Source organism: Oncorhynchus kisutch, linkage group LG11 (genome assembly GCF_002021735.2).
Source record: "Oncorhynchus kisutch isolate 150728-3 linkage group LG11, Okis_V2, whole genome shotgun sequence".
NCBI lineage: Eukaryota > Metazoa > Chordata > Actinopteri > Salmoniformes > Salmonidae > Oncorhynchus > Oncorhynchus kisutch.
In genome coordinates, this window is record NC_034184.2 from 31,766,605 (window position 1) to 31,786,111 (window position 19,507).

Here is a 19,507-nt window from a genome sequence, read left to right on the forward strand (position 1 = left end):
ATTATGAATAGTTGATTTTTCACTTTAAATCTGTCTAAATCAAAACCATTTCAATTTTCCCACATTCTCTGACATGACATTGATAGAGCTCAATGTTTTCATGTCAAATGTTCCTCTATCCCCAAATAAATCACTTGGTTCAATTGCTTGAAGAAATATACATGTGGAGTTATTGGCACCACTTCCTGTTATTGTATCACTATGGATCTAGTTGTATGCCCATCCATCTAGCACACATCAGTGTACATTCACTCCATGCTACAATAACTATTACACTTACGCATAATAAGATCCCAAATGACGTTAGACAATGTCAACGGTGATGAATTTGAATCCAAAGGTGACACAGAGAGGGACAGGATGTTAGACCCTCCAGATGAGTGTGGAGAGGATAGGTATGTGACTTCATGGGAAGCCTGAATGGTGAGTCTTAAAATACTAGTAAATATTTATCCCTCAATGTTGATTTAAAGTATTTTTGTGCTCTCAGGATGTTCTTTAAATGGCTTTGCATATACTTGATTTATTGATTTGTCCTTCTCTGACCATGATTAGACCGTCATAACAACCCTGCCAGACTGCACAGTCAAGCCGAATGCACTGTAGTCAAGCCAGCTAAGCGCGCGCGCACACACACATACATACACACACACACACACACACACACACACACACACACACACACACACACACACACACACACACACACACACACACACACACACACACACACACACACACACACACACACACACACACACACACACACACACACACACACACAGCTAATAGGCTGAACCAGGCTTTAAATAGGGCAAGTGTGGCAAAATAGTGGGCATGAAAAGACAAGAAAAAGGTAAATATCCCTTAAACAGATACCTTCCCCCGCTTGCTTCTCCTCATGTGGGTGCAAATGTGACTTTTCACTTTGTATCAGGGTGGATGAAAGCACTTATAATGTCATTTGCATGTCTGGTACACTCTTGCCCCCTCGTTGAAACATATCAGTCCACCTAAATCTCAATCAGATTACCTATTAGCAGCCCATTGGTATTATTTATAATCAAGAGGGAGAGGCTTTTCAGAGGACGCCTCAGGGTCAAGGAGAGTTCAGTGATAAGAAAAGGGCCCTGGGGTTACAGTGATGAGGTTGGGGGTGGCCTTTCATCTGCCTGTTCAAATAGTTTGCTGATCAGTAAAAAAAAGTAAAACAATTGTCAGCAAGAAGGTTAATAGCGATATTTCATGTATTTCACATTTGAATTTCATCTTCTGTAAAAGGCTTTATTGGCCAATAAAAGTCACATCGCAAACAAGTATGTTCATGCTCTCTTAGAACTCTTGCTCTCCACTCGTGTGGGCTTGGTTCAAAGACACTTTGAAAGCAATAAGGGACAATGACTTGTGAAATGAGAGGTAGCAGAGAGGAAAAGGCGAAGTGAGAGGCGAGAGGTTTTACTCTGCCTAAAATCAGTCCACTAAAATAAGCCCACGAAGTGAGGAATTTTTGTATGGTCAATTAGTTTTGAATTTGGTTAACAAAAATTGTAATTGCTCATTTGCTGCATGAGGCTTATTTGATTGAATAGAAGTTTCTTAGTGGTTACAAATTCACTGATATAAGTGGATGCATGTGTCATTTCGTCAAATTTATATACAACATTAAATATCGGAGTTGTGCCTGTTGTCACAGAGATAGACAGAGGACTCATCATGTAAACTCAGCAAAAAAAGAAATGTCCCTTTTTCAGAACCCTGTCTTTCAAAGATAATTCGTAAAAATCCAAATAACTTCACAGATCTTCATTGTAAAGGGTTTAAACACTGTTTCCCATGCTTGTTCAATGAACCATAAACAGTTAATGAACATGCACCTGTGGAATGGTCGTTAAGACACTAACAGCTTACAGACTTATAGCAATTAAGGTCACAGTTATGAAAACTTAGGACACTAAAGAGGCCTTTCTAGTGACTCTGAAAAACACACAAAAAAGATGACCAGGGTCCCTGCTCATCTGCATGAACGTGCCTTAGGCAAGGCATGCTGCAAGGAGGCTGATGCAGATGTGGCCAGGGCAATATATTGCAATGTCCGTACTGTGAGACGCCTAAGACAGCACTACAGGGAGTCAGGACGGACAGCTGATCGTCCTCTCACATGGCAGACCACGTGTAACGACACCTGTACAGGATCGGTACATCCAAACATCACACCTGCGGGACAGGTACAGGATGGCAACAACAACTGCCCGAGTTACACCAGGAATGCACAATCCCTCCATCAGTGCTCAGACTGTCCGCAATAGGCTGAGAGAGGCTGGACTGAGGGCTTGTGGGCCTGTTGTAAAGGCAGGTCCTCACCAGACATCACCGGCAACAACGTCGCCTATGGGCCAGACAAGATTGGCAAAACGTGCTCTTCTCTGACGAGTCGCAGTTTTGTCTCACCAGGGGTGATGGTCAGATTCGCATTTATCGTCATTGCAGTCAATCTCAACGCTGTGCGTTACAGGGAAGACATCCTCCTCCCTCATGTGGTACCCTTCCTGCCGGCTCATCCTGACATGCTCATCCTGACATGTCCCTCCAGCATGACAATGCCACCAGTCATACTGCTCGTTCTGTGCGTGATTTTCTGCAAGACAGGAATGTCAGTGTTCTGCCATGGCCATCAAAGAGCCCAGATCTCAATCCCATTGAGCACGTCTGGGACCTGTTGGATCGTAGGGTGAGGTCTAGGGCCATTTCCCCCATAAATGTCGGGAACTTGCAGGTGCCTTGGTGGAAGAGCGGGGTAACATCTCACAGCAAGAGCTGGCAAATCTGGTGCAGTCCATGAGGAGGAGATGCACTGCAGTACTTAATGCAGCTGGTGGCCACACCAGATACTGACTGTTACTTTTGGTTTTGACCCCACCCCCTTTGTTCAGAGACACATTATTCAATTTCTATTAGTCGCATGTCTGTGTAATTTGTTCAATTTATGTCTCAGTTGTTGAATCTTGTTATGTTCATACAAATATTTACACATGTTAAGTTTGCTGAAAATAAATGCAGTTGACAGTGAAAGGATGTTTCTTTTTTTTCTGAGTTTATATCACCCATTTTAGCATGGATATTAAAATTGAGGGCTTCCGCCATTTTAAAGTAGTCAACTGGGTGGGAATTCCTATGAGTTGGGTGCAATCAGCCAATGCAGAAGAAAATTGAGATAGCCTCAATGGCGCTGCCCATGCTGTCACAGACGCTATAATGCACAGATACAAAGATGAGTCCTCTATTTATCTCAATGGCCTGTTGTTCACATGCGTATTTGCCCTCTCATTGTCTAGAATGGTCCCACCTGATTTCGCTTACTCCTGCCTGCCTTCCATTTTTGAGGACGTGTCTTTCCATTGTTAGAGAGGTCACTTGACTATCTTGTCAATATAATAGGCCATCTCTGGAGGTAGCCAGTGCAGATGGAGGATATGATAGGGCTCCTAAAACATCAAGCCCAAAGTTAGGTAATGCCACCTTTTAGTCCCAAAGGAAATTATAACTGACCCTGTAACCTCCCTCTGAAATCATGTCACTTGTATTCTAGTATGGTACAAAAGATAGACATCAATAATGATTTCTTTATATAGCCGTTCCAGGTCATTGAGAGTTAACAGTTAATTACAATAATGAGGTAAGAGAGCAGTCTTTAGAGAGAAATTTACCCGCCCACAGACAGATTACACAAATCCACTCGCTTGTTGACTCTTTTGGAGCTGTCAGGGCTAGGGATTTGACTTTGTGTTTGAGACTTTCTTTTACAGCATTCAAGAGTCAAAGGTTCTCAAAAAAATAAACCAATAATTCAGAGGAAATAGAAACGTTACTGTAACAAAGTTTACTAAACTTTACAAGAAGCTGACAGGAAATACCTTCAGAATAACAAGCTGCCAGGAAAAACTTTCAGAAGGACAAACATCTTAAGGATGTAAGCAAATGTTGTTCAGATTTCAAAATGTATGTATGAAAATGATGAGGTTCTCAAACAATGAGGTTATATCCACACACACACACACTACATGATCCAAGCCACAAACAATGCTCTAATCATGTGACCCAGTAAAAGGGAGATAGAGATAAACAGAGAGAGACAGTAAGAGAGAGAGAGAGAGAGGGAGAGAGACAGCATCCTGCTGTGACCTTAAACAGAAAAGGACACAAGCTGTTCACACAGGAGGAATAAGGCGCAAATTAAACAGGGATCTGCCAAGGTGAGAGATAATTATTGGCTATGTCAGACAACATCTGTTATTGCAGCATTCCAGAAGTCAGCTTCTCTGAGGACAAGCTGAAACCTCCTCCAGAGTTCATGACTGACAAAGGCCTCTGGCTGTTCCCACTGGAGTTCACCCTCCTCCATTTCCATCATAATATAGAGCATCTGGCATGATAGTGGAAGAGAGAGATTAAGAGATGATACTCCACACATTTGTATTTGTGTGTGAGGGTGTATCAGACAGGTGTGTAGGGGTTCGTATAGGGCACGTGTCAAACTCATTCCACAGAGGGCTGAGTGTCTGCAGGTCTTCGCTCCACCCTTGTACTTGATTGATGAATTAAGGTCACTCATTAGTAAGGAACTCCCCTCACCTGGTTGTCTAGGTCTTAATTGAAAGGAAAGAAAAAAAACCTGGAGACTATCAGCCCTCCGTGGAATGAGTTTGACACCCCTGGTATAGGGGTTGGTATAGGGAGGACATGCTCATAGTAAAAGCTGGAACAGCATCAATAGAATGGTATCAAGCACATCAAATGCATGGTTTCCATGTGTTTGATACCATTCCATTCACTCCATTCCAGACATTATTATTAGGTGTCCTCCCTTCACTGGCCTCCTGTGGTGTGGTGTGGTGTGGTGTGTGTGTGTGTCTCTCTGTGTGTGTGTGTGTGTGTGTGTGTGTGTGTGTGTGCGCATGCATGCATCATGTGTGTGTTAGCATATCTTATGCTCTTGTACATATTTGTAAGGAATATATGTTGTTTACTTGTGAAATGGCTAAAGTTATTGAGCTACAGTTTTCAAAATGTTCATGTTAGCAGTTTACCCATAAAGACTCACCCTGTAAACGTTTGGGATTTGTTGCTTACAGTCAGAGTGAACTCCCAGCCCTGAAGCATGGTAAAATGAGATGGGAAGCATGCATTTCATCGCCAAATAACTGCAAAAACTTGTTTCGTGGCAGCCTGTGCCTCAAGGTCAGGCAGAGTTCGTTGAAAAGTAAAAACAATCCAAGCTAAATCAACTATCTGAGGGTTACTGTTTTTGTTTCCTAAAGTTATGCACATGGTGGACAAAATAAGAGCTGTGAACCCTCTTTGACAAAGCAGAAGCAGAGTGGGAGGATGAACTGCAAGAGCCCTCATGAACTCTCATATCCATCAGAGCAAATAAACACCTTGTGTCTCGGACGGGGTTGTTTATGCTATGAAATCCTGTGTGGGGTTGATATACACTGTACTACCGTGTGCCACATACCAGCAGAGGTTCAAAAGTTCATCTAAACCATGAACTCTGTCAGGGCACAGCAGGCAGTTCCACCCATGAGTCAAATAAAAGAGAGACAGAGAGGCTCGAAGCAGCATAAAACAACCCGGAAAGTGCTGCACGCCACATTCAAGGGCAATGACAGGTGAGAGGTGTCACAACTCCTGCCCCCTTCCTCCCTCCCTCCTGTCCTGTCTATCCCCCCTCATTGGTTCACTTTATGACCCTCTGACGCCCCTCATGCCCCCTTTAGGAGCACAAATACAGTCACTGTGAATGAAACTCAAGCGTGGCTGTTTGATCAGTCCATTCAGTTGTGTGGCGTGTGTGTGCTTTAGGAGAAGAGGGTCTAGGACTACGCTATGGTGAGGGACACACATTCTTTCCTAGGTTGTGTTCATATGTGCGTCTGTGTGGTGTGTGTCTGTCTAGGATGGGCCAGGGAATCAAAACAGAGGGGTTATGACCCATATGTATTTGTTTAAAGATGAGATTTGTGTCACCTCCGGGCCCAAAACGCAGCCTAGCAGTGCAAACCAGCGGCAGGCATAACTGGTTCTGGAATGAAAACAAACCCTTTGCTGTTGTTACAGCTAATTTGCTAATGTTTATACCGGCTTATCAAAGAATACAGAGTGTTTAACTCGATCAGTGTACCCTACAGGTTTTCACATAACATGTTGTTCATAGCTGACCTCGTCCTATAACGTTTTAATAGGCCTTTTCATTTGCTTAAAATTGTTATTGTTTTTAAGAGGGTTTATGGTTTATTGCCTTTCACATAAGCTCTAGAGAGAGAGGAGGGGCCATATAAGTGAAGTTGTCTATTCTTAGTTCAGGCAGGGGTTACATAAGCTTTGATCAACTTTTTACCAGAAGTCTTAGTCTACCAATTGTTTTCGTATATGTTGAAAGAAAACCCAGACTGCTTGCCTTTGAAAGCATTTAGCAGATACCACTGATGGTCTAAGTGCAATGACCTGAAACTGCCCCTGCATGTTCGCTGTTAGGATAAATATCCCTCTATTAGGAACAAGTGCCTTGAAAGCTGCATTGCTTTCTGGGGAGATCTCTACTCAGAGCTTTTAAGAAAAGGTGGTGTACTTGACTGGCAGGTAGACTCTTTAAGAAGCCTGCCTCATCCATCAGGTACACAGTATGACGGACAGTTATATTTAGCCGTTGTGGTATGTGAATCTGTGTGCATGAAGAGTGCTTCCAAAAACTCCTCTCTGTGAAAAGGTTCATTTGCTTTTCCTGGCAGGCGTAGGCAGCCTGATATAACAGCAAGAGGGGTATTTTAAACAGTCTGCTTCCCTCAGACAGCTGCCATGGTGGGAATTGAACTGCAGCAAAGCAGCAGCAGAGCTGCAAAGGGAGGGAGGATGACCAGGTCACACAGCGGGCACGGGGATACGCCTGGGACACTGCAGCGACGCTTCATTCCCATACTGTAAATACAGACAGACAGTCTCTGGCACACATACACGCGTTAATGCACAGGGGGAAACCATGGACAGCCATGCACACATAAGCTTTGTATGGTTTGTTGTGGGCTGATATGTTAGATATAACATGCATTAAATATTGAAATTATTTATAGGTCACCACGTGCATTGTATTCATACAATTCATACATTGACAAAAAAAAGCTGGAGACTAAAAGCATTCACTCCAGTGGTTTGGTACATCCACTGCACTGTTTTCCAGCTTCTTCTGTTTCTCATTGCACTAAAATCCAGGTTAATACACATCACCACAATCCATTAGAGGGAACCCCCATCTCCTCCAGATTCTGGCCACACATTCATCATCTGATTTCACTTGTTCCAAGGCCGAGCAGCAAGTCATCCATCATTGCCATGTGCTCGTTTCATTATCACCAATCTCTCCTTTTCACCCTCAGAAAACATCTAGCATGCTGTAAAGCTGAGAGAGAAAGAGAAACCAGCAGCTCAGTGAATAGTGAGCTACCTTCCATCTTCATTTGTCAGAAAGGAGTAGTACTACGTTCCAGACCCTTTTGAGGGTCTTGCCAAAAATCAGGAGAATGAACACTGTTGAACAGGTCATGTTACAGCAGGTATTGCACTTGGCTTTGGCCTTGTCAGTACAGATCTCATTTAGGTGTGAATCGACAGTCAGTGTCATACAGGTGTTTCTTATCTTTACTGAATCTGATAGATTAATTGTACATTTAATGAGAAATGTTATCAGAAATGTCATGATGGCACAATATGTTTGCAAGCAGGGTGGTGTGAGCTGAAACTGGTGAAGTTGATTAATCACAAAAACAGAGCCAAGTCCAATAGGTTACTCAGGGTCAAAATGAGAGGCAGGGGATGCATAACAGAAAATAATCTCTGCAATACATTCCCAACACATAACAAAACTGAAAGTGTGGTATTTAAGAAAATGAAAGGAGCATTTTCTCACAGGTCAGACTTGGCTTACTCTCATCATTGCTCTCTCCATCTGTGGAAAGTTCCCCAACCCCCTTCCCTTCTTTCCAACCCCCACCTGCACATGTCCCTCCTTCCTTTCCTCCCCCTCTCTCAAGAGCGGAAAGGCCTCGGTCTCTGAGAGACTCACCGGCAGGATGCTCTATACACAGTGTAATTACAACCAGAAGCAGCGGCGAGTGTGAAAGCAGCAGATAACATCAGGTCACCCAGCGTGCAGGAGTTCACACAGAGCCCAGTGGAGTGGCAGCAGCTGAGTTATGGCTCCGTATTTTAACTGCTCCAGCCTGGTCCAGCCCTACGCTACATCCCTATTCACTGCCCACACCCACTGTGATACAGCAGCAGGGAGCAGCATGGTGTAGGGTTAGAAACGTTAGTCACAGATTGCAATGTCATACATAGACAAAGAAAATGTTCAAGGATTTGGGGATAGAGATTTATGTTCATTGTAAGATAAGAACACAGCCGGACGCGCACATACGCAAGCACGCGCACATCCACGCGATCTAGTATAGCAGGTCTGTATCTATTTGCAGAACTCTGACAAATTCAAAATAACTTAAACTTGTCCTCTCTGGTAATGCTCAACCCCAATTGTTGTCTGTCCCCCTAGGTGGTTGGAGGTTGAAAAAGGTTGGGAGAAACGACGGCTGTGGAGAGCAGTGACCCTGCACTGTTCCCTGTCAGACTGCTGGATTTATGGCCCATCACTGTGAAGGGGAACTGTTTGTTTAGACACCACAAATCCTTAAGATGTCCACTTCTGACACTTACTCACTGATGTCACAACAGTCAGAACTGTTATACCCGTGTACCCGGGAATCTACTGTAATTATGTATTTGCCCTTTAACCTGTTACCTGAGAAAAGATAGCAAGGAACCAGCAGAAAGTACCATACTAGATTATACTGGGTGCTAGATAGTTCAGTTGACCATAAAGCAAAAAAAAATCTGTGTGCTACTAATAGAGTTTTACTTGAATAATTGTCTAAATAAGACTATTAATCTTTTTTCAAATTTATTTTACCTTTATTTAACTAGGCAAGTCAGTTGAGAACAAATTCTTCTTTTCAATGATGGCCTAGGAACAGTGGGTTAACTGCCTTATTCAGGGGCAGAACAACATATTTGTACCTTGTCAGCTCGGGGATTTGAACTCGCAACCTTTCGGTTCCTAGCCCAACACTTTAACCACTAGGCTACCCTGCCGCCCCTATTAACATTAATCAAACTTTTAACACTGATAAAATCTTAAGTAAACACATAAATCTGGACTGAGAGCACATTTACTGCTAGCAATCCACCCAATAGGCTACCACAAGTACAAATACACACACGCTCCCTGGCACACACTCTCACTCACGCACACTGCCCCAATCACGCACTCTCCCCTCTAGAGATGTGACAGAGTTGTTCCTCGAAAGTTCAGCAGTGGGTCAGTGTGGACATTACTCTCCTGGCTTCCCCCACACACTCACAGGCTCAGTGCTCACACACCCACTCAAACATAACCACACTCTCATTCCCCTCCTCATGCCTCATCAACTTGACTGGAGGTAACTATAAATATCAAGATATCAGTGCCGTTGGAAAATGTTTTTTTGGGAGTGTTAAGTGAGGAATTGGGGGGTGGGGTTAGCTGGCCAGATCCTGAACTTTTGATTTGAGTGCATATTGGAGGGTGTGTGAACAATATTCTGTGTTTCCCCGGTCTCAAGTGCCAGTTTTAATAAGCAAATGAGGTCACCTTGAGGCTTCAGACTTTCCTTTTTGTTATTTAGTTTATACAACCATTCAACTGAATCTGACATGCCTTTCAATTGGCTTCTAATTAGACAGAGAATGGAAGTAACCTCACCCAGCCCCATGTAACACATCTTATGTACCTCAGGTGCATTGCCTTCAATCACCCATCCACAAAATATTCTGCAGCAAGAGCTTGTGTGACAAATCTACTGCATGCTGAAATATCATCTGGCACGCTTGCTGTTCAGAGTGAAGAATAGTTATACAATTTAAGTGCATCCAAGCTGTTTTGAGCTTGATATTAAGCTAACCCACATACTGTATAAATTATACATACATTAATTCAATACATTTTCACTTCAATTCAACACCTCATTTCCACAAACTTTTGTTGGAGATTGTTTATTTACTTCAACAGAGAATTTCTGTGCTGGCAAGCATACAGTGTCAGAGGAATATAAATCAAAACAATGATTACGGTTTCAACTCTTCAACTCACTCCAACTGTTTGCTGAACCGGTGGTACGGGCCAACTGCCATAATTATAAGTGATGGGGGGAAAAAAGCATTATGCGGTTACTTCATTCTTTGATGAGAGCTTCTGGACGATATGGTTGTTCGGGGGCCTCTCCTGTCTGCGTCAATGGTGACACAATCACCTCACTAGGGTAAAAGGCCAAACGTGACCGGAGTTCAGGCAGTGACCACTATAATTACTTATAATAAACAGTATTAAGATATAAAAGATTCAAATGTAAATGAACATTACAATGCACCCCTGTTCCATGTCATTCTCATAATCATATTATTATGCAAGCTACCATTCACAATTGGTGTTACTTCCCGTCATTAACTATTTATAACTCCGGTATCAACACAATGTAACCAATTACCTTGAATACTGTACAAATCGTCAACAATGTCCAATATAGATATTTATAAATAATCTGTATTCACATTGTAACTAGCATATGATCTGTCCAGCAGAACACATAGAAATTATATTTATATGGAAACTGAAACAAGCCATTTGAACTTCAGTGACTTGATTTATAAATGTTGCGTACACACAAAATATGCATGCCTGTTCTCACACAAAAGTTAGTATTTATAAAAACTGAACTTCACATGAGAAAGTGCTATCCTCCCCAAACTTTTAGACCATGCATACAGTTTCTAGTGGTTGAAGTCCTGCATTGCAAGAAAGCCAAAGTAGCCTAGTCGTAGCCTTATGAATAGGAGTCGTCATATTTTCACAACAAAAAACAGGTAGGCATAGCATCTTATTTAGCTATCATTTTCCATTAGTGATAAAAGAAAAATCAATGCATCACATTCTAAAATAATTTGAAATAAGGCATATATATTTGCTATTATTTATTTAATTTCCACAATCATTTCACCTTTGATGGTTTCGAAATAGCCTACAGGCAGACAAGTTAAGATGGGACGTATGGTAGTTTATCACGCATTTAAAATTGTACCCACTTCCCAGTAGTAAATAGATAAGCTATTTCAAGCAGCCTATTTTGCTCTATGCGATCTGAAGCGCAGTTTAACAGTAGAACAGATGGTTCGCAGGCCATGTCCGAGCACTGTAATGTGAAATGTCTAGTGTAGATATTTAATTTACAAACATAATACATATCAACAATCGCAGAATAAATTCCTCACCTTTTCTGGCCATGATGAGTTTATATTCTTGTAGTAGCCATACAACAAATTACCACACGCATCTCATTTAACTGGGATTATTAGTTAGAGCAAAATTATAAATAGCCTATGTATCCGACAGGGTGCGCGGTTTATAACATACAGTAGAATTTGACAGGTGAACAGACAGTTGATATTTTGCATTGAAGTGTGTAGGCTACCACGAAGGTCACTGTTTACATTTTACAGAGTAGACAATGTATCAGAATTTGCAGGCAGTGCAGCATATTTAGGTTCAGGAAAAGGTTCATGCTAAATTTTGAATTTAACCAATCTGTTTACAGGTCCACAAGAACATGCAATTGTTTGTCTTTCGGAAAATGTCAAATACCCAGATTTACTCCACCTCAAAAACACCCATCATGAACCTTTTAACGCCCTTATTTTCAGTAGTTTGAAAGTATTGGAATTAGGCCAAGACAGTATCTAAAGGAAATAGCAATAGAAAAGAAAACATTTAGCCAATCCCTCCAAAGACATGTGATCAAGGTCACCATTGCCATTTCCTTTAGATAGCGTCTTGGTCTAATTCCAATACTTCCAAACGATACAGAAAATAAGGGCATTATTGTCATCACAAAAGGTGAATGATGGGCATTTTTCAGGTGGAGTAAATGCTCGGTCACAGTTATGACAGGTCTGATTTACAATGGGAAACCTGCATATGAATGGCGTGTGCCAAGTTAACTGCACGCACAAAAATATTGAGATTTTTCAGAAATGGCGCACGCGGCTATTAGTGTTAAACGTACGCAACAATTATAAATTAAGCCCCCGATGGCTACTTGGCAAAGTAGAAACTGAAAACTTTGGCAGTAATTGTAGTTCTCTTCCATTTGATACCACATGATTACGTGATCAATTCACTGCGGCTAAACTGCGATTTTCACTGTAAAGTACAAAAAGTATCACACATACAAAGAGAGAAACAAAATAACACGAAAACATTGTAAACATGTGTGCCGTTCCCTGTAAAAATGGACCACCATCCATCACGGCATGACCCGTCCTTGCTTCACCATGGAAACAGAGCACATCGGGTCACTTGTGAGAAAGCACTTGTGTGTGGACAGGCTTCGAGAGTCTCTCCTGTCGGATTGCCTCTGACTGTTCTCTTGTTCAAAGAGTGAGTCACTGATTGTGGTTGGTTTTCGATTGGTCCTCTTCAAACAAGTGTGTCTGTATAACGGAACACAAACCAACCCCCCAAGATACAGAATGTTAAGCAGGTATTACATTTAAGATCATTGTAAACTTGCATTTGGATAGGGGGCGTAACTAGTCTCACCTAACCATCCTTCTCAATCCCGTCTCAACTATTGGAAGTCTGGAGAACATCAATACTGGATTTTCATTTGAATGGGAGCGCTGGCCTTCAGAGCTTGAATTTGCCCCCAGGAGAGGCATTTCCTTGTTTTTAGTTTATTTCAATTTTTTTTCTATTTCCCTACAGTGTCAGATATAGGCTAGCTAGCTTGTTTTAAAAATCATAGTCACAAACTCCGTTTGGAGCACCACCGATGCAAAACATGTGATGGGTTGCAACAATCAAACCAATCACTAGTTATACTCCACCCCTTTATATTTTCTTCCTGAGGAGAACTTCGCCAGGCTTTCGAAATACAGTACAAGTAAAATTTTTGACCATTTTCTGCATTGTAGAATAATAGTGAAGACATCAAAACTATGATACATATGGAATCATGTAGTTACCAAAAAAAAAGTATTAAATCAAAATACATTTTATATTTGAGATTCTTCAAAGTAGCCACCCAAATGTCAAGAACTTTTAAAAGTTTCTTCAAGTGCGGTCGTAAAAACCTTCAAGCGCTATGATGAAACTGGCTCTCATAAGGACCGCCACAGGAAAGGAAAACCCAGAGTTACCTCTATTGCAGAGGATAAGTTAATTAGTTACCAGCCTCAGAAATTGCTGCCCAAATAAATGCTTCAGAGTTCAGGCACAACATCAAATTGCTGCAAAGAACCCACCACTAAAAGGACACCAATAAGAAGAAGACTTGCTTGGGCCAAGAAACACGAGCAATGGACATTAGACCGGTATAAATCTTTTCTTTGGTCTGATGAGTCCAAATTTGAGATTTTTGGTTCCAACCGCTGTATCTTTGTGAGACGCAGAGTAGGTGAACGGGATGATCTCTGCATGGATAGTTCCCACCAGAGTGGAGGAAAAGCAGCCAACAAGCTCTCAGCATGTGTGGGAACTCCTTCAAGACTGTTGGAAAAGCATTCAGGGTGAAGCTGATTGAGAGAATGCCAAGAGTGTGCAAAGCTGTCAAAGCAAAGGGTGGCTCCCTGGAAGAATCTCAAATATATTTTGATATGTTTAACAATTTGTTTTCGTTACTACATGATTCCATGCATTCTGCCATAGTTTTGATGTCTTCACTATTAGTCTACAATGTAGAAAATAGTCAAATAAAGAAAAACCCTTGAATGAGTAGGTGTCCAAACTTTTGACTGGTACTGTATGTGAGAAGCTCGACGTCCGAAGCTAGGGGGTAACTTACCCAATATAATGAACAGAGTTATGATCCTACCTTGGTCTCTACAATGCGGTGGTAAGCAGGGCTGCTGAGCTCATCCAGTGTCTCTGTCACAGGTTTGTTAAGTGTCTCAGGGAGAAGGAGACCCAGGCAGCCAGCAGAGATCCCACTGAGACAAAACACCAGGAAGGGCATAGAGGTGTGTAACTCTCTCTGAAACACATAGCAAACAAAACACAGCTTAAGCTTGAGGGGTTCAAATGAATACCATACATTGACAGAAGGCAAAACAAAACGTTGGTTTACCACAATTTGAACACTTAGAAAGCCCAAAGTGGTCCTTGTACTTGATTACAATTGTGAAAACAAAAAAAGACTGATGATTTTTGTCCCTTGTCATATTAATGAGATTCTGCTGACGTACCATAGAGGGCACAAAAGGGGCCAGGATCCCCCCGACTCTGCAAGACATTGAGCAGACCCCAAGACCAGCATTCCTGACATCAAGACAAAGCACTTAACATTATTTAAACACCCCCTCAACATACCATACAAAACCATATTGCATTGTGAGAATTGACACTCATATTACACAAGCAAAAATGGGAGAATGGCACCCTCTACTGTACTTCATAGAAGTAATTTAGTGGGATCTGTTTGCACTGCACTCACCTTACAGCAGTGGGGTACAGTTCAGTAGTGTAGACATACACTATGTTGAAAGCCGCACTGACCAACAGCTTTCCTAACAAAGCTAAAGAAGTAGCATTGAACAATGCCCCTAAATAATAAACAAATAGATTAATAAGCAAAATAATGAATCAAAGCTATCTAATATACTGTAGATGGAATGCCCTTACCAGCAGTTACTGGAACCAACATGGTGCATAGACACGACAAGCCAGCTAAAGCCAGAAAGCTGGCCATGGTTTTCCTTCTCCCAGCCCTAAAAAAAACAGGCACAGATTCCAACTGTTTAGCACAGCTGAGGAGAATATATGGTCTTGTGAAACTATTACGATTCAACTTCTGAATTATTAACCATAAATCAAGACATTTATTCAGTGCACCACTGACACTTCAATTCATAGCATATCATCACAGGTGGTGAGAATCTTACCACTGCTTGTTTATGAAATAGATACAGAGAGGGTAGGCTGGGAGCTCCACTAGTCCATACATGGCAACACTGAAGTAGCGGTTCCCACTGTCCTCACTGGCATTCATGGTCAGCCCATAGTACACCAGGCTGCAGGAATACCTAAAGCACATCCACAAGACAGTGTCAATCTAAGTTTGGTTATGTTTAAAGTCTTCAGTGTGAAAGGACTTTAAAACAATGTATACTGAACGTACGCATCGTTGTGAGCTGTTGATACCATCTGTGCACTATTAATGACATTGCAAAAAGCGAGTCCCTCTGGTTTCCCAGTGGTTCAGCTCATGATGTGCTAACTCACCAGACATACATGAGCACCACGGTTCTCCAGCGGAGCACTGTGTGGGTGAACAGGTCGAGGAAGCCAGGGCCATTGTTGCCCTGGTTACCAGTCTTGACAGAGCCAGGACACATACGGAGCTTTACTTTGGCTGCAGCATTGCTGTTCCCATTCCGCACAGCTATATACTGCAAAACCTCCTCCGCCTTCTCCGTGTAACCACGGGAATACAGCCAGCGTGGAGACTCCGGGAGAGACCTGCCTCAGCCAGAAAAACAAGAACAAGAAAGAAAAACAGGAGACGAAAAGGTCAACTTGCTATTTGTTTCATCAGCAAACTACAGTGTCACACATGCGGTAAAATGTATTGGGAAGGGTGTCAGTAAAGGATCTAATGCAATTGCTTTCTCGGAATAATCATCCTAAAAAAAGTGACTTACACACAAAGTAGAAAAAACAGGACGCCAGGAGAATTAGCTGCTGTTGCCAGGGTACGCCATGGTCTGATATAGTAGCCAAGGGCACCAAACAGGGCAATACCCACAGCAAAGGTCATATTAGTCAAGGTCCCTGAAAAACAAAACACCAGAGACAACTTTTAAATAATTTGGAGAAATTTTTTTTCCAATAGTGTCAGACCACTTTCTTATGTGGACAGACTGACTACAATTGACCCTTTGTCCAATCCTAGTTCCCCCTTCCTTAGTTACTGTAGCTGGTAAACATTTGTCATTGTCATGATGATTATTTGTACCTGTCATGGCCCAATAGGCCTTGCCCACATACTCCTGGGTGAGCACAAAACAGACGAGGGACATACCCCCATTCATCAGACCCACCAGCAGGCGTGACAACGCAAACACTTCATAGCTGGGAGCAAAGGCTGTGGCATAGCCAAACACCACCTCAAAGAACAGAGCTGAGAGAGAAACAGAGAGCAAAAAAGTTGGTTTGTCAAAGAGAAGGTTGCTTAAAGAGCATGTTATCAATGATGTAGCAGGCAAAAGTTTTTTTTTTTTATTATGAATGATGAGGCCTAACCATAGCTCTCAGATGTTTACCAGTGACACTATTAGCTGGGCTGAAAAGCAGCCTGCAAGGAAGCAGTTCAGAACAACATTTCCTAATGACTGCTATATCATATCAGCCAGTCAATTATTTTAGAGGATATGGATTAAGATCAAAATATGAAAAGTTGTGAACCTCATTTGTCACCTGTTAGGAAGACTGGTTTCCTTCCAATCTTGTCAGAGAGGGGTCCAAAAAACACATTTCCAATCAAGACCCCAGCGAAGAACAAAGAGCCTGCCAAGCTGACCTTGTAAGCCTGTTGCTTTAGAAGGAACCACTAAGAGAAAAGGAAGGAAAGAGACAGGAAGATGGCATTCAAAAATTATCAGTGTGTAGATTATTTTAAAGTGTGTTAAATACCATACACAGGTGTGAATGACACTACATTCTCAAGCAGGGCACATTTTTGCTCCTATTGAATCATGAACGGTGACCGCTCACCTCCGTCACGATGGAGTTGACATCCTCTGTAAATGTAACGTGTTTGATGAGCTCCTCATAGTTGGAGTGGTCACCTTGTTCAATGTGGTATTCTGGTATAGCGCCAATGAGCACAATGAGCATGGACTGGCATGCCATATACACCTGGAAAACAAAACCAAGCTGAGTGCCAAGCAAGTAATAAAAGCCTAGCTACCCAAGTGATCTATCCATCACTGGTATTTAATTAGCTAGCTCCTTTCACACATTCTGCATTGGAACAGCCTGACCTGCTCAAATCCTCTGAAATTACAGAGATTGGCATGGTAGAGCTGGGGAGCTCGGAAGGTACCGGAACACAAAAAAACAACCCACCTTTATAATAAAGCATTGAATGTATATCAACACATTTGCCGAGTGACATAGGGCAGAAGAGTAGCGCCACTTACAGACGTTACACACATGGGGACATTACTTTTGGAGCCGAAGGTGCCGGAATTGTTGGGGCCTTTTATAGACACATTTCATGCAATTCTTCGTAATTTTACATTAATCTTTTTTTAATGCTGCGTTCAAAACTGGGAACGATCTCCAACTTCAGTACAACTGGGAAATAGGGAAAAACAAGCTCCGACCGTGAAAATTTGTTTTGGAATTCCGAGTTAGATGAATGTCCCAGTGCGGAACTACCTGAAGATGGATCACTGATGTCATGATTGGATCTCGTTTACTCCCCCTGAGTTACCAGTTGTCTTGAAAGCACCATAATACTGCACAAATGATTGAAATGACATGCTACTTTGACACCGAAACTGAGATCAGTGAAAACGACCCTGTCTTGAATCCATCAAATTCAAATTTTTACATTGCAAAAAGTTAATTATCTTGAGGTAAAGTATTCAGCCAAATAGGTTCCGGAATGACACAGCCACAGGTGTCAGATACTGTTCCAGCAGTCATTTAGCAAATGCTCTTATCCAAAGCGACTTACAGGAGCAATTAGGGTTAAGTGCCTTGCTCTCAAGGGCAGAAACATTTTCCACCTAGCCGGCTCAGAGATTCGAACCAGCAACCTTTCGGTTATTGGCCCAACGGTCTTAACCGCTAAGTTAACGGTTGTGAAGGAAGTTGTCAAGGTAAGTGAATTTGTGTTTACACAAGTCCTCCCGCCCTCACCTACCGTCCACCAATCATGTCAATGCAGAGCTATACGAGACCTCATTTTTACCAAATTTGAGAGGCGCAAGGCGATGCGGTATGGTGCTCAATTTGTCCTCTGCGTGCCTCCAGAGACTTGACAATTGCGTCACACCACCCATACACCGCCTCCGAAAACATTTTCGGATCAAGCATAAATTGGCTCTTAGATATTGGGTTATAGGATAAACCATTTGTCATATTTCATTTATAAGTTATATTCTTCAAGAACTTGAGTAAAATTAATTAAAATGGCCATTGAACAGCGGGAAATATTGCAGACTGTGGCTTTAATGGGTATGCAAATGACGGGAGAGATAGCTTGCTAGGATTCAGCAAGCTACTTCAAAGCTTCTGTGATTTCATTATCTAGCCAACTAACGTTAGCTAAGTAGCTTAGCTATGGCTGGATAACAATAACAGCGACAGACTACTAGCTGGCTTGCCCCACACTAAGTTTGACCACATACTATAATGCATTCAGAAAATATAGTAAATGTATTAGATTGCTAGCTAATACAGCTAGCTAACTAGCTGTGGGCGGCATACGTTTTCCGCGAAAAAAGGAAAGTTAATAAAACAAACCTGTAGCAACACAAGAACCAACACCATCTGCTTCTGATATGATCCGAATTCTCCGACTAGTTGAAATGCCTCTTCTAAATCCATTCCAAGAGGAAACAATATTCAAGCACATCACACCAATTTGACAGACTACGCAAACATCATTTCGCAGACGTGGATTACTATCACATGTTATCATATAGGGAAGCGTATTGGTCAAGGAGACGAAACAGAATACGGCGCATGCGCAGCAGTAACTAATTGGGCGAATTCGTTCTGAACGTATCGGGTGGATGGATTGGATACACTGTGATCAATTGGAGGCTAAAGAAATGAGCGTATAGCCTCCAGGCAATGGCGACCCATCATTCAGGGCAGGTTTTGAGCCCCACATCTTTAGCATGTTATTTTGTCATTTATACGTGTCACATATCAGTTTGCAAAAAATGTAAAGATAAAAATAAAACATAATTGAGTTAATAAAGCCGCATACAAACTTGGTCCCTTTTTTATTCCTTGAGTAAGCCACCTCAAAATGCTGGTGTTTTAGCCTAGCTCAGTGCTTTCAAATCAAATCAAATTTTATTGGTCACATACACATGTTTAGCAAAATGCTTGTAAATGCTTTTTCCGAGTTCTGTGATGATGGGGCAGGCAGCAGAAAATATGGAGCGTAGGGGTTGGTAATGTTCTCTAGTTGCGCCGTGATTGGCTCGGTGTTCTGTCACTCATGGGGACACTACATCACCGCAAAATCTAAGGGTAGAGCTTAAAAATTCATGCCCCTTCAGTGCTGCCATAGAATTACATTAGAAGTGCCCATCGACGAAGGCACAAGGTCAATGGCCACAGATAAAATTA

At 42.0% G+C, this 19,507-nt stretch overlaps 1 protein-coding gene across 1 annotated transcript; it reads right to left on the reverse strand.

Moving 5' to 3' along the window:
• Nucleotides 1-10,121: 10,121 nt before the first annotated feature.
• On the reverse strand, nucleotides 10,122-18,837 carry slc22a15 (solute carrier family 22 member 15). The gene is made up of 12 exons (XM_020495277.2): nucleotides 18,668-18,837; nucleotides 16,907-17,050; nucleotides 16,610-16,742; nucleotides 16,149-16,313; nucleotides 15,835-15,964; nucleotides 15,416-15,652; nucleotides 15,076-15,216; nucleotides 14,816-14,901; nucleotides 14,628-14,736; nucleotides 14,380-14,452; nucleotides 14,010-14,168; nucleotides 10,122-12,627 (listed from the first exon to the last, which is right to left on the reverse strand). Exons 1-12 carry the CDS (start codon nucleotides 18,749-18,751, stop codon nucleotides 12,580-12,582), a joined length of 1,509 nt encoding a protein of 502 aa, XP_020350866.1. The 5' UTR covers nucleotides 18,752-18,837; the 3' UTR covers nucleotides 10,122-12,579.
• Nucleotides 18,838-19,507: the final 670 nt, after the last annotated feature.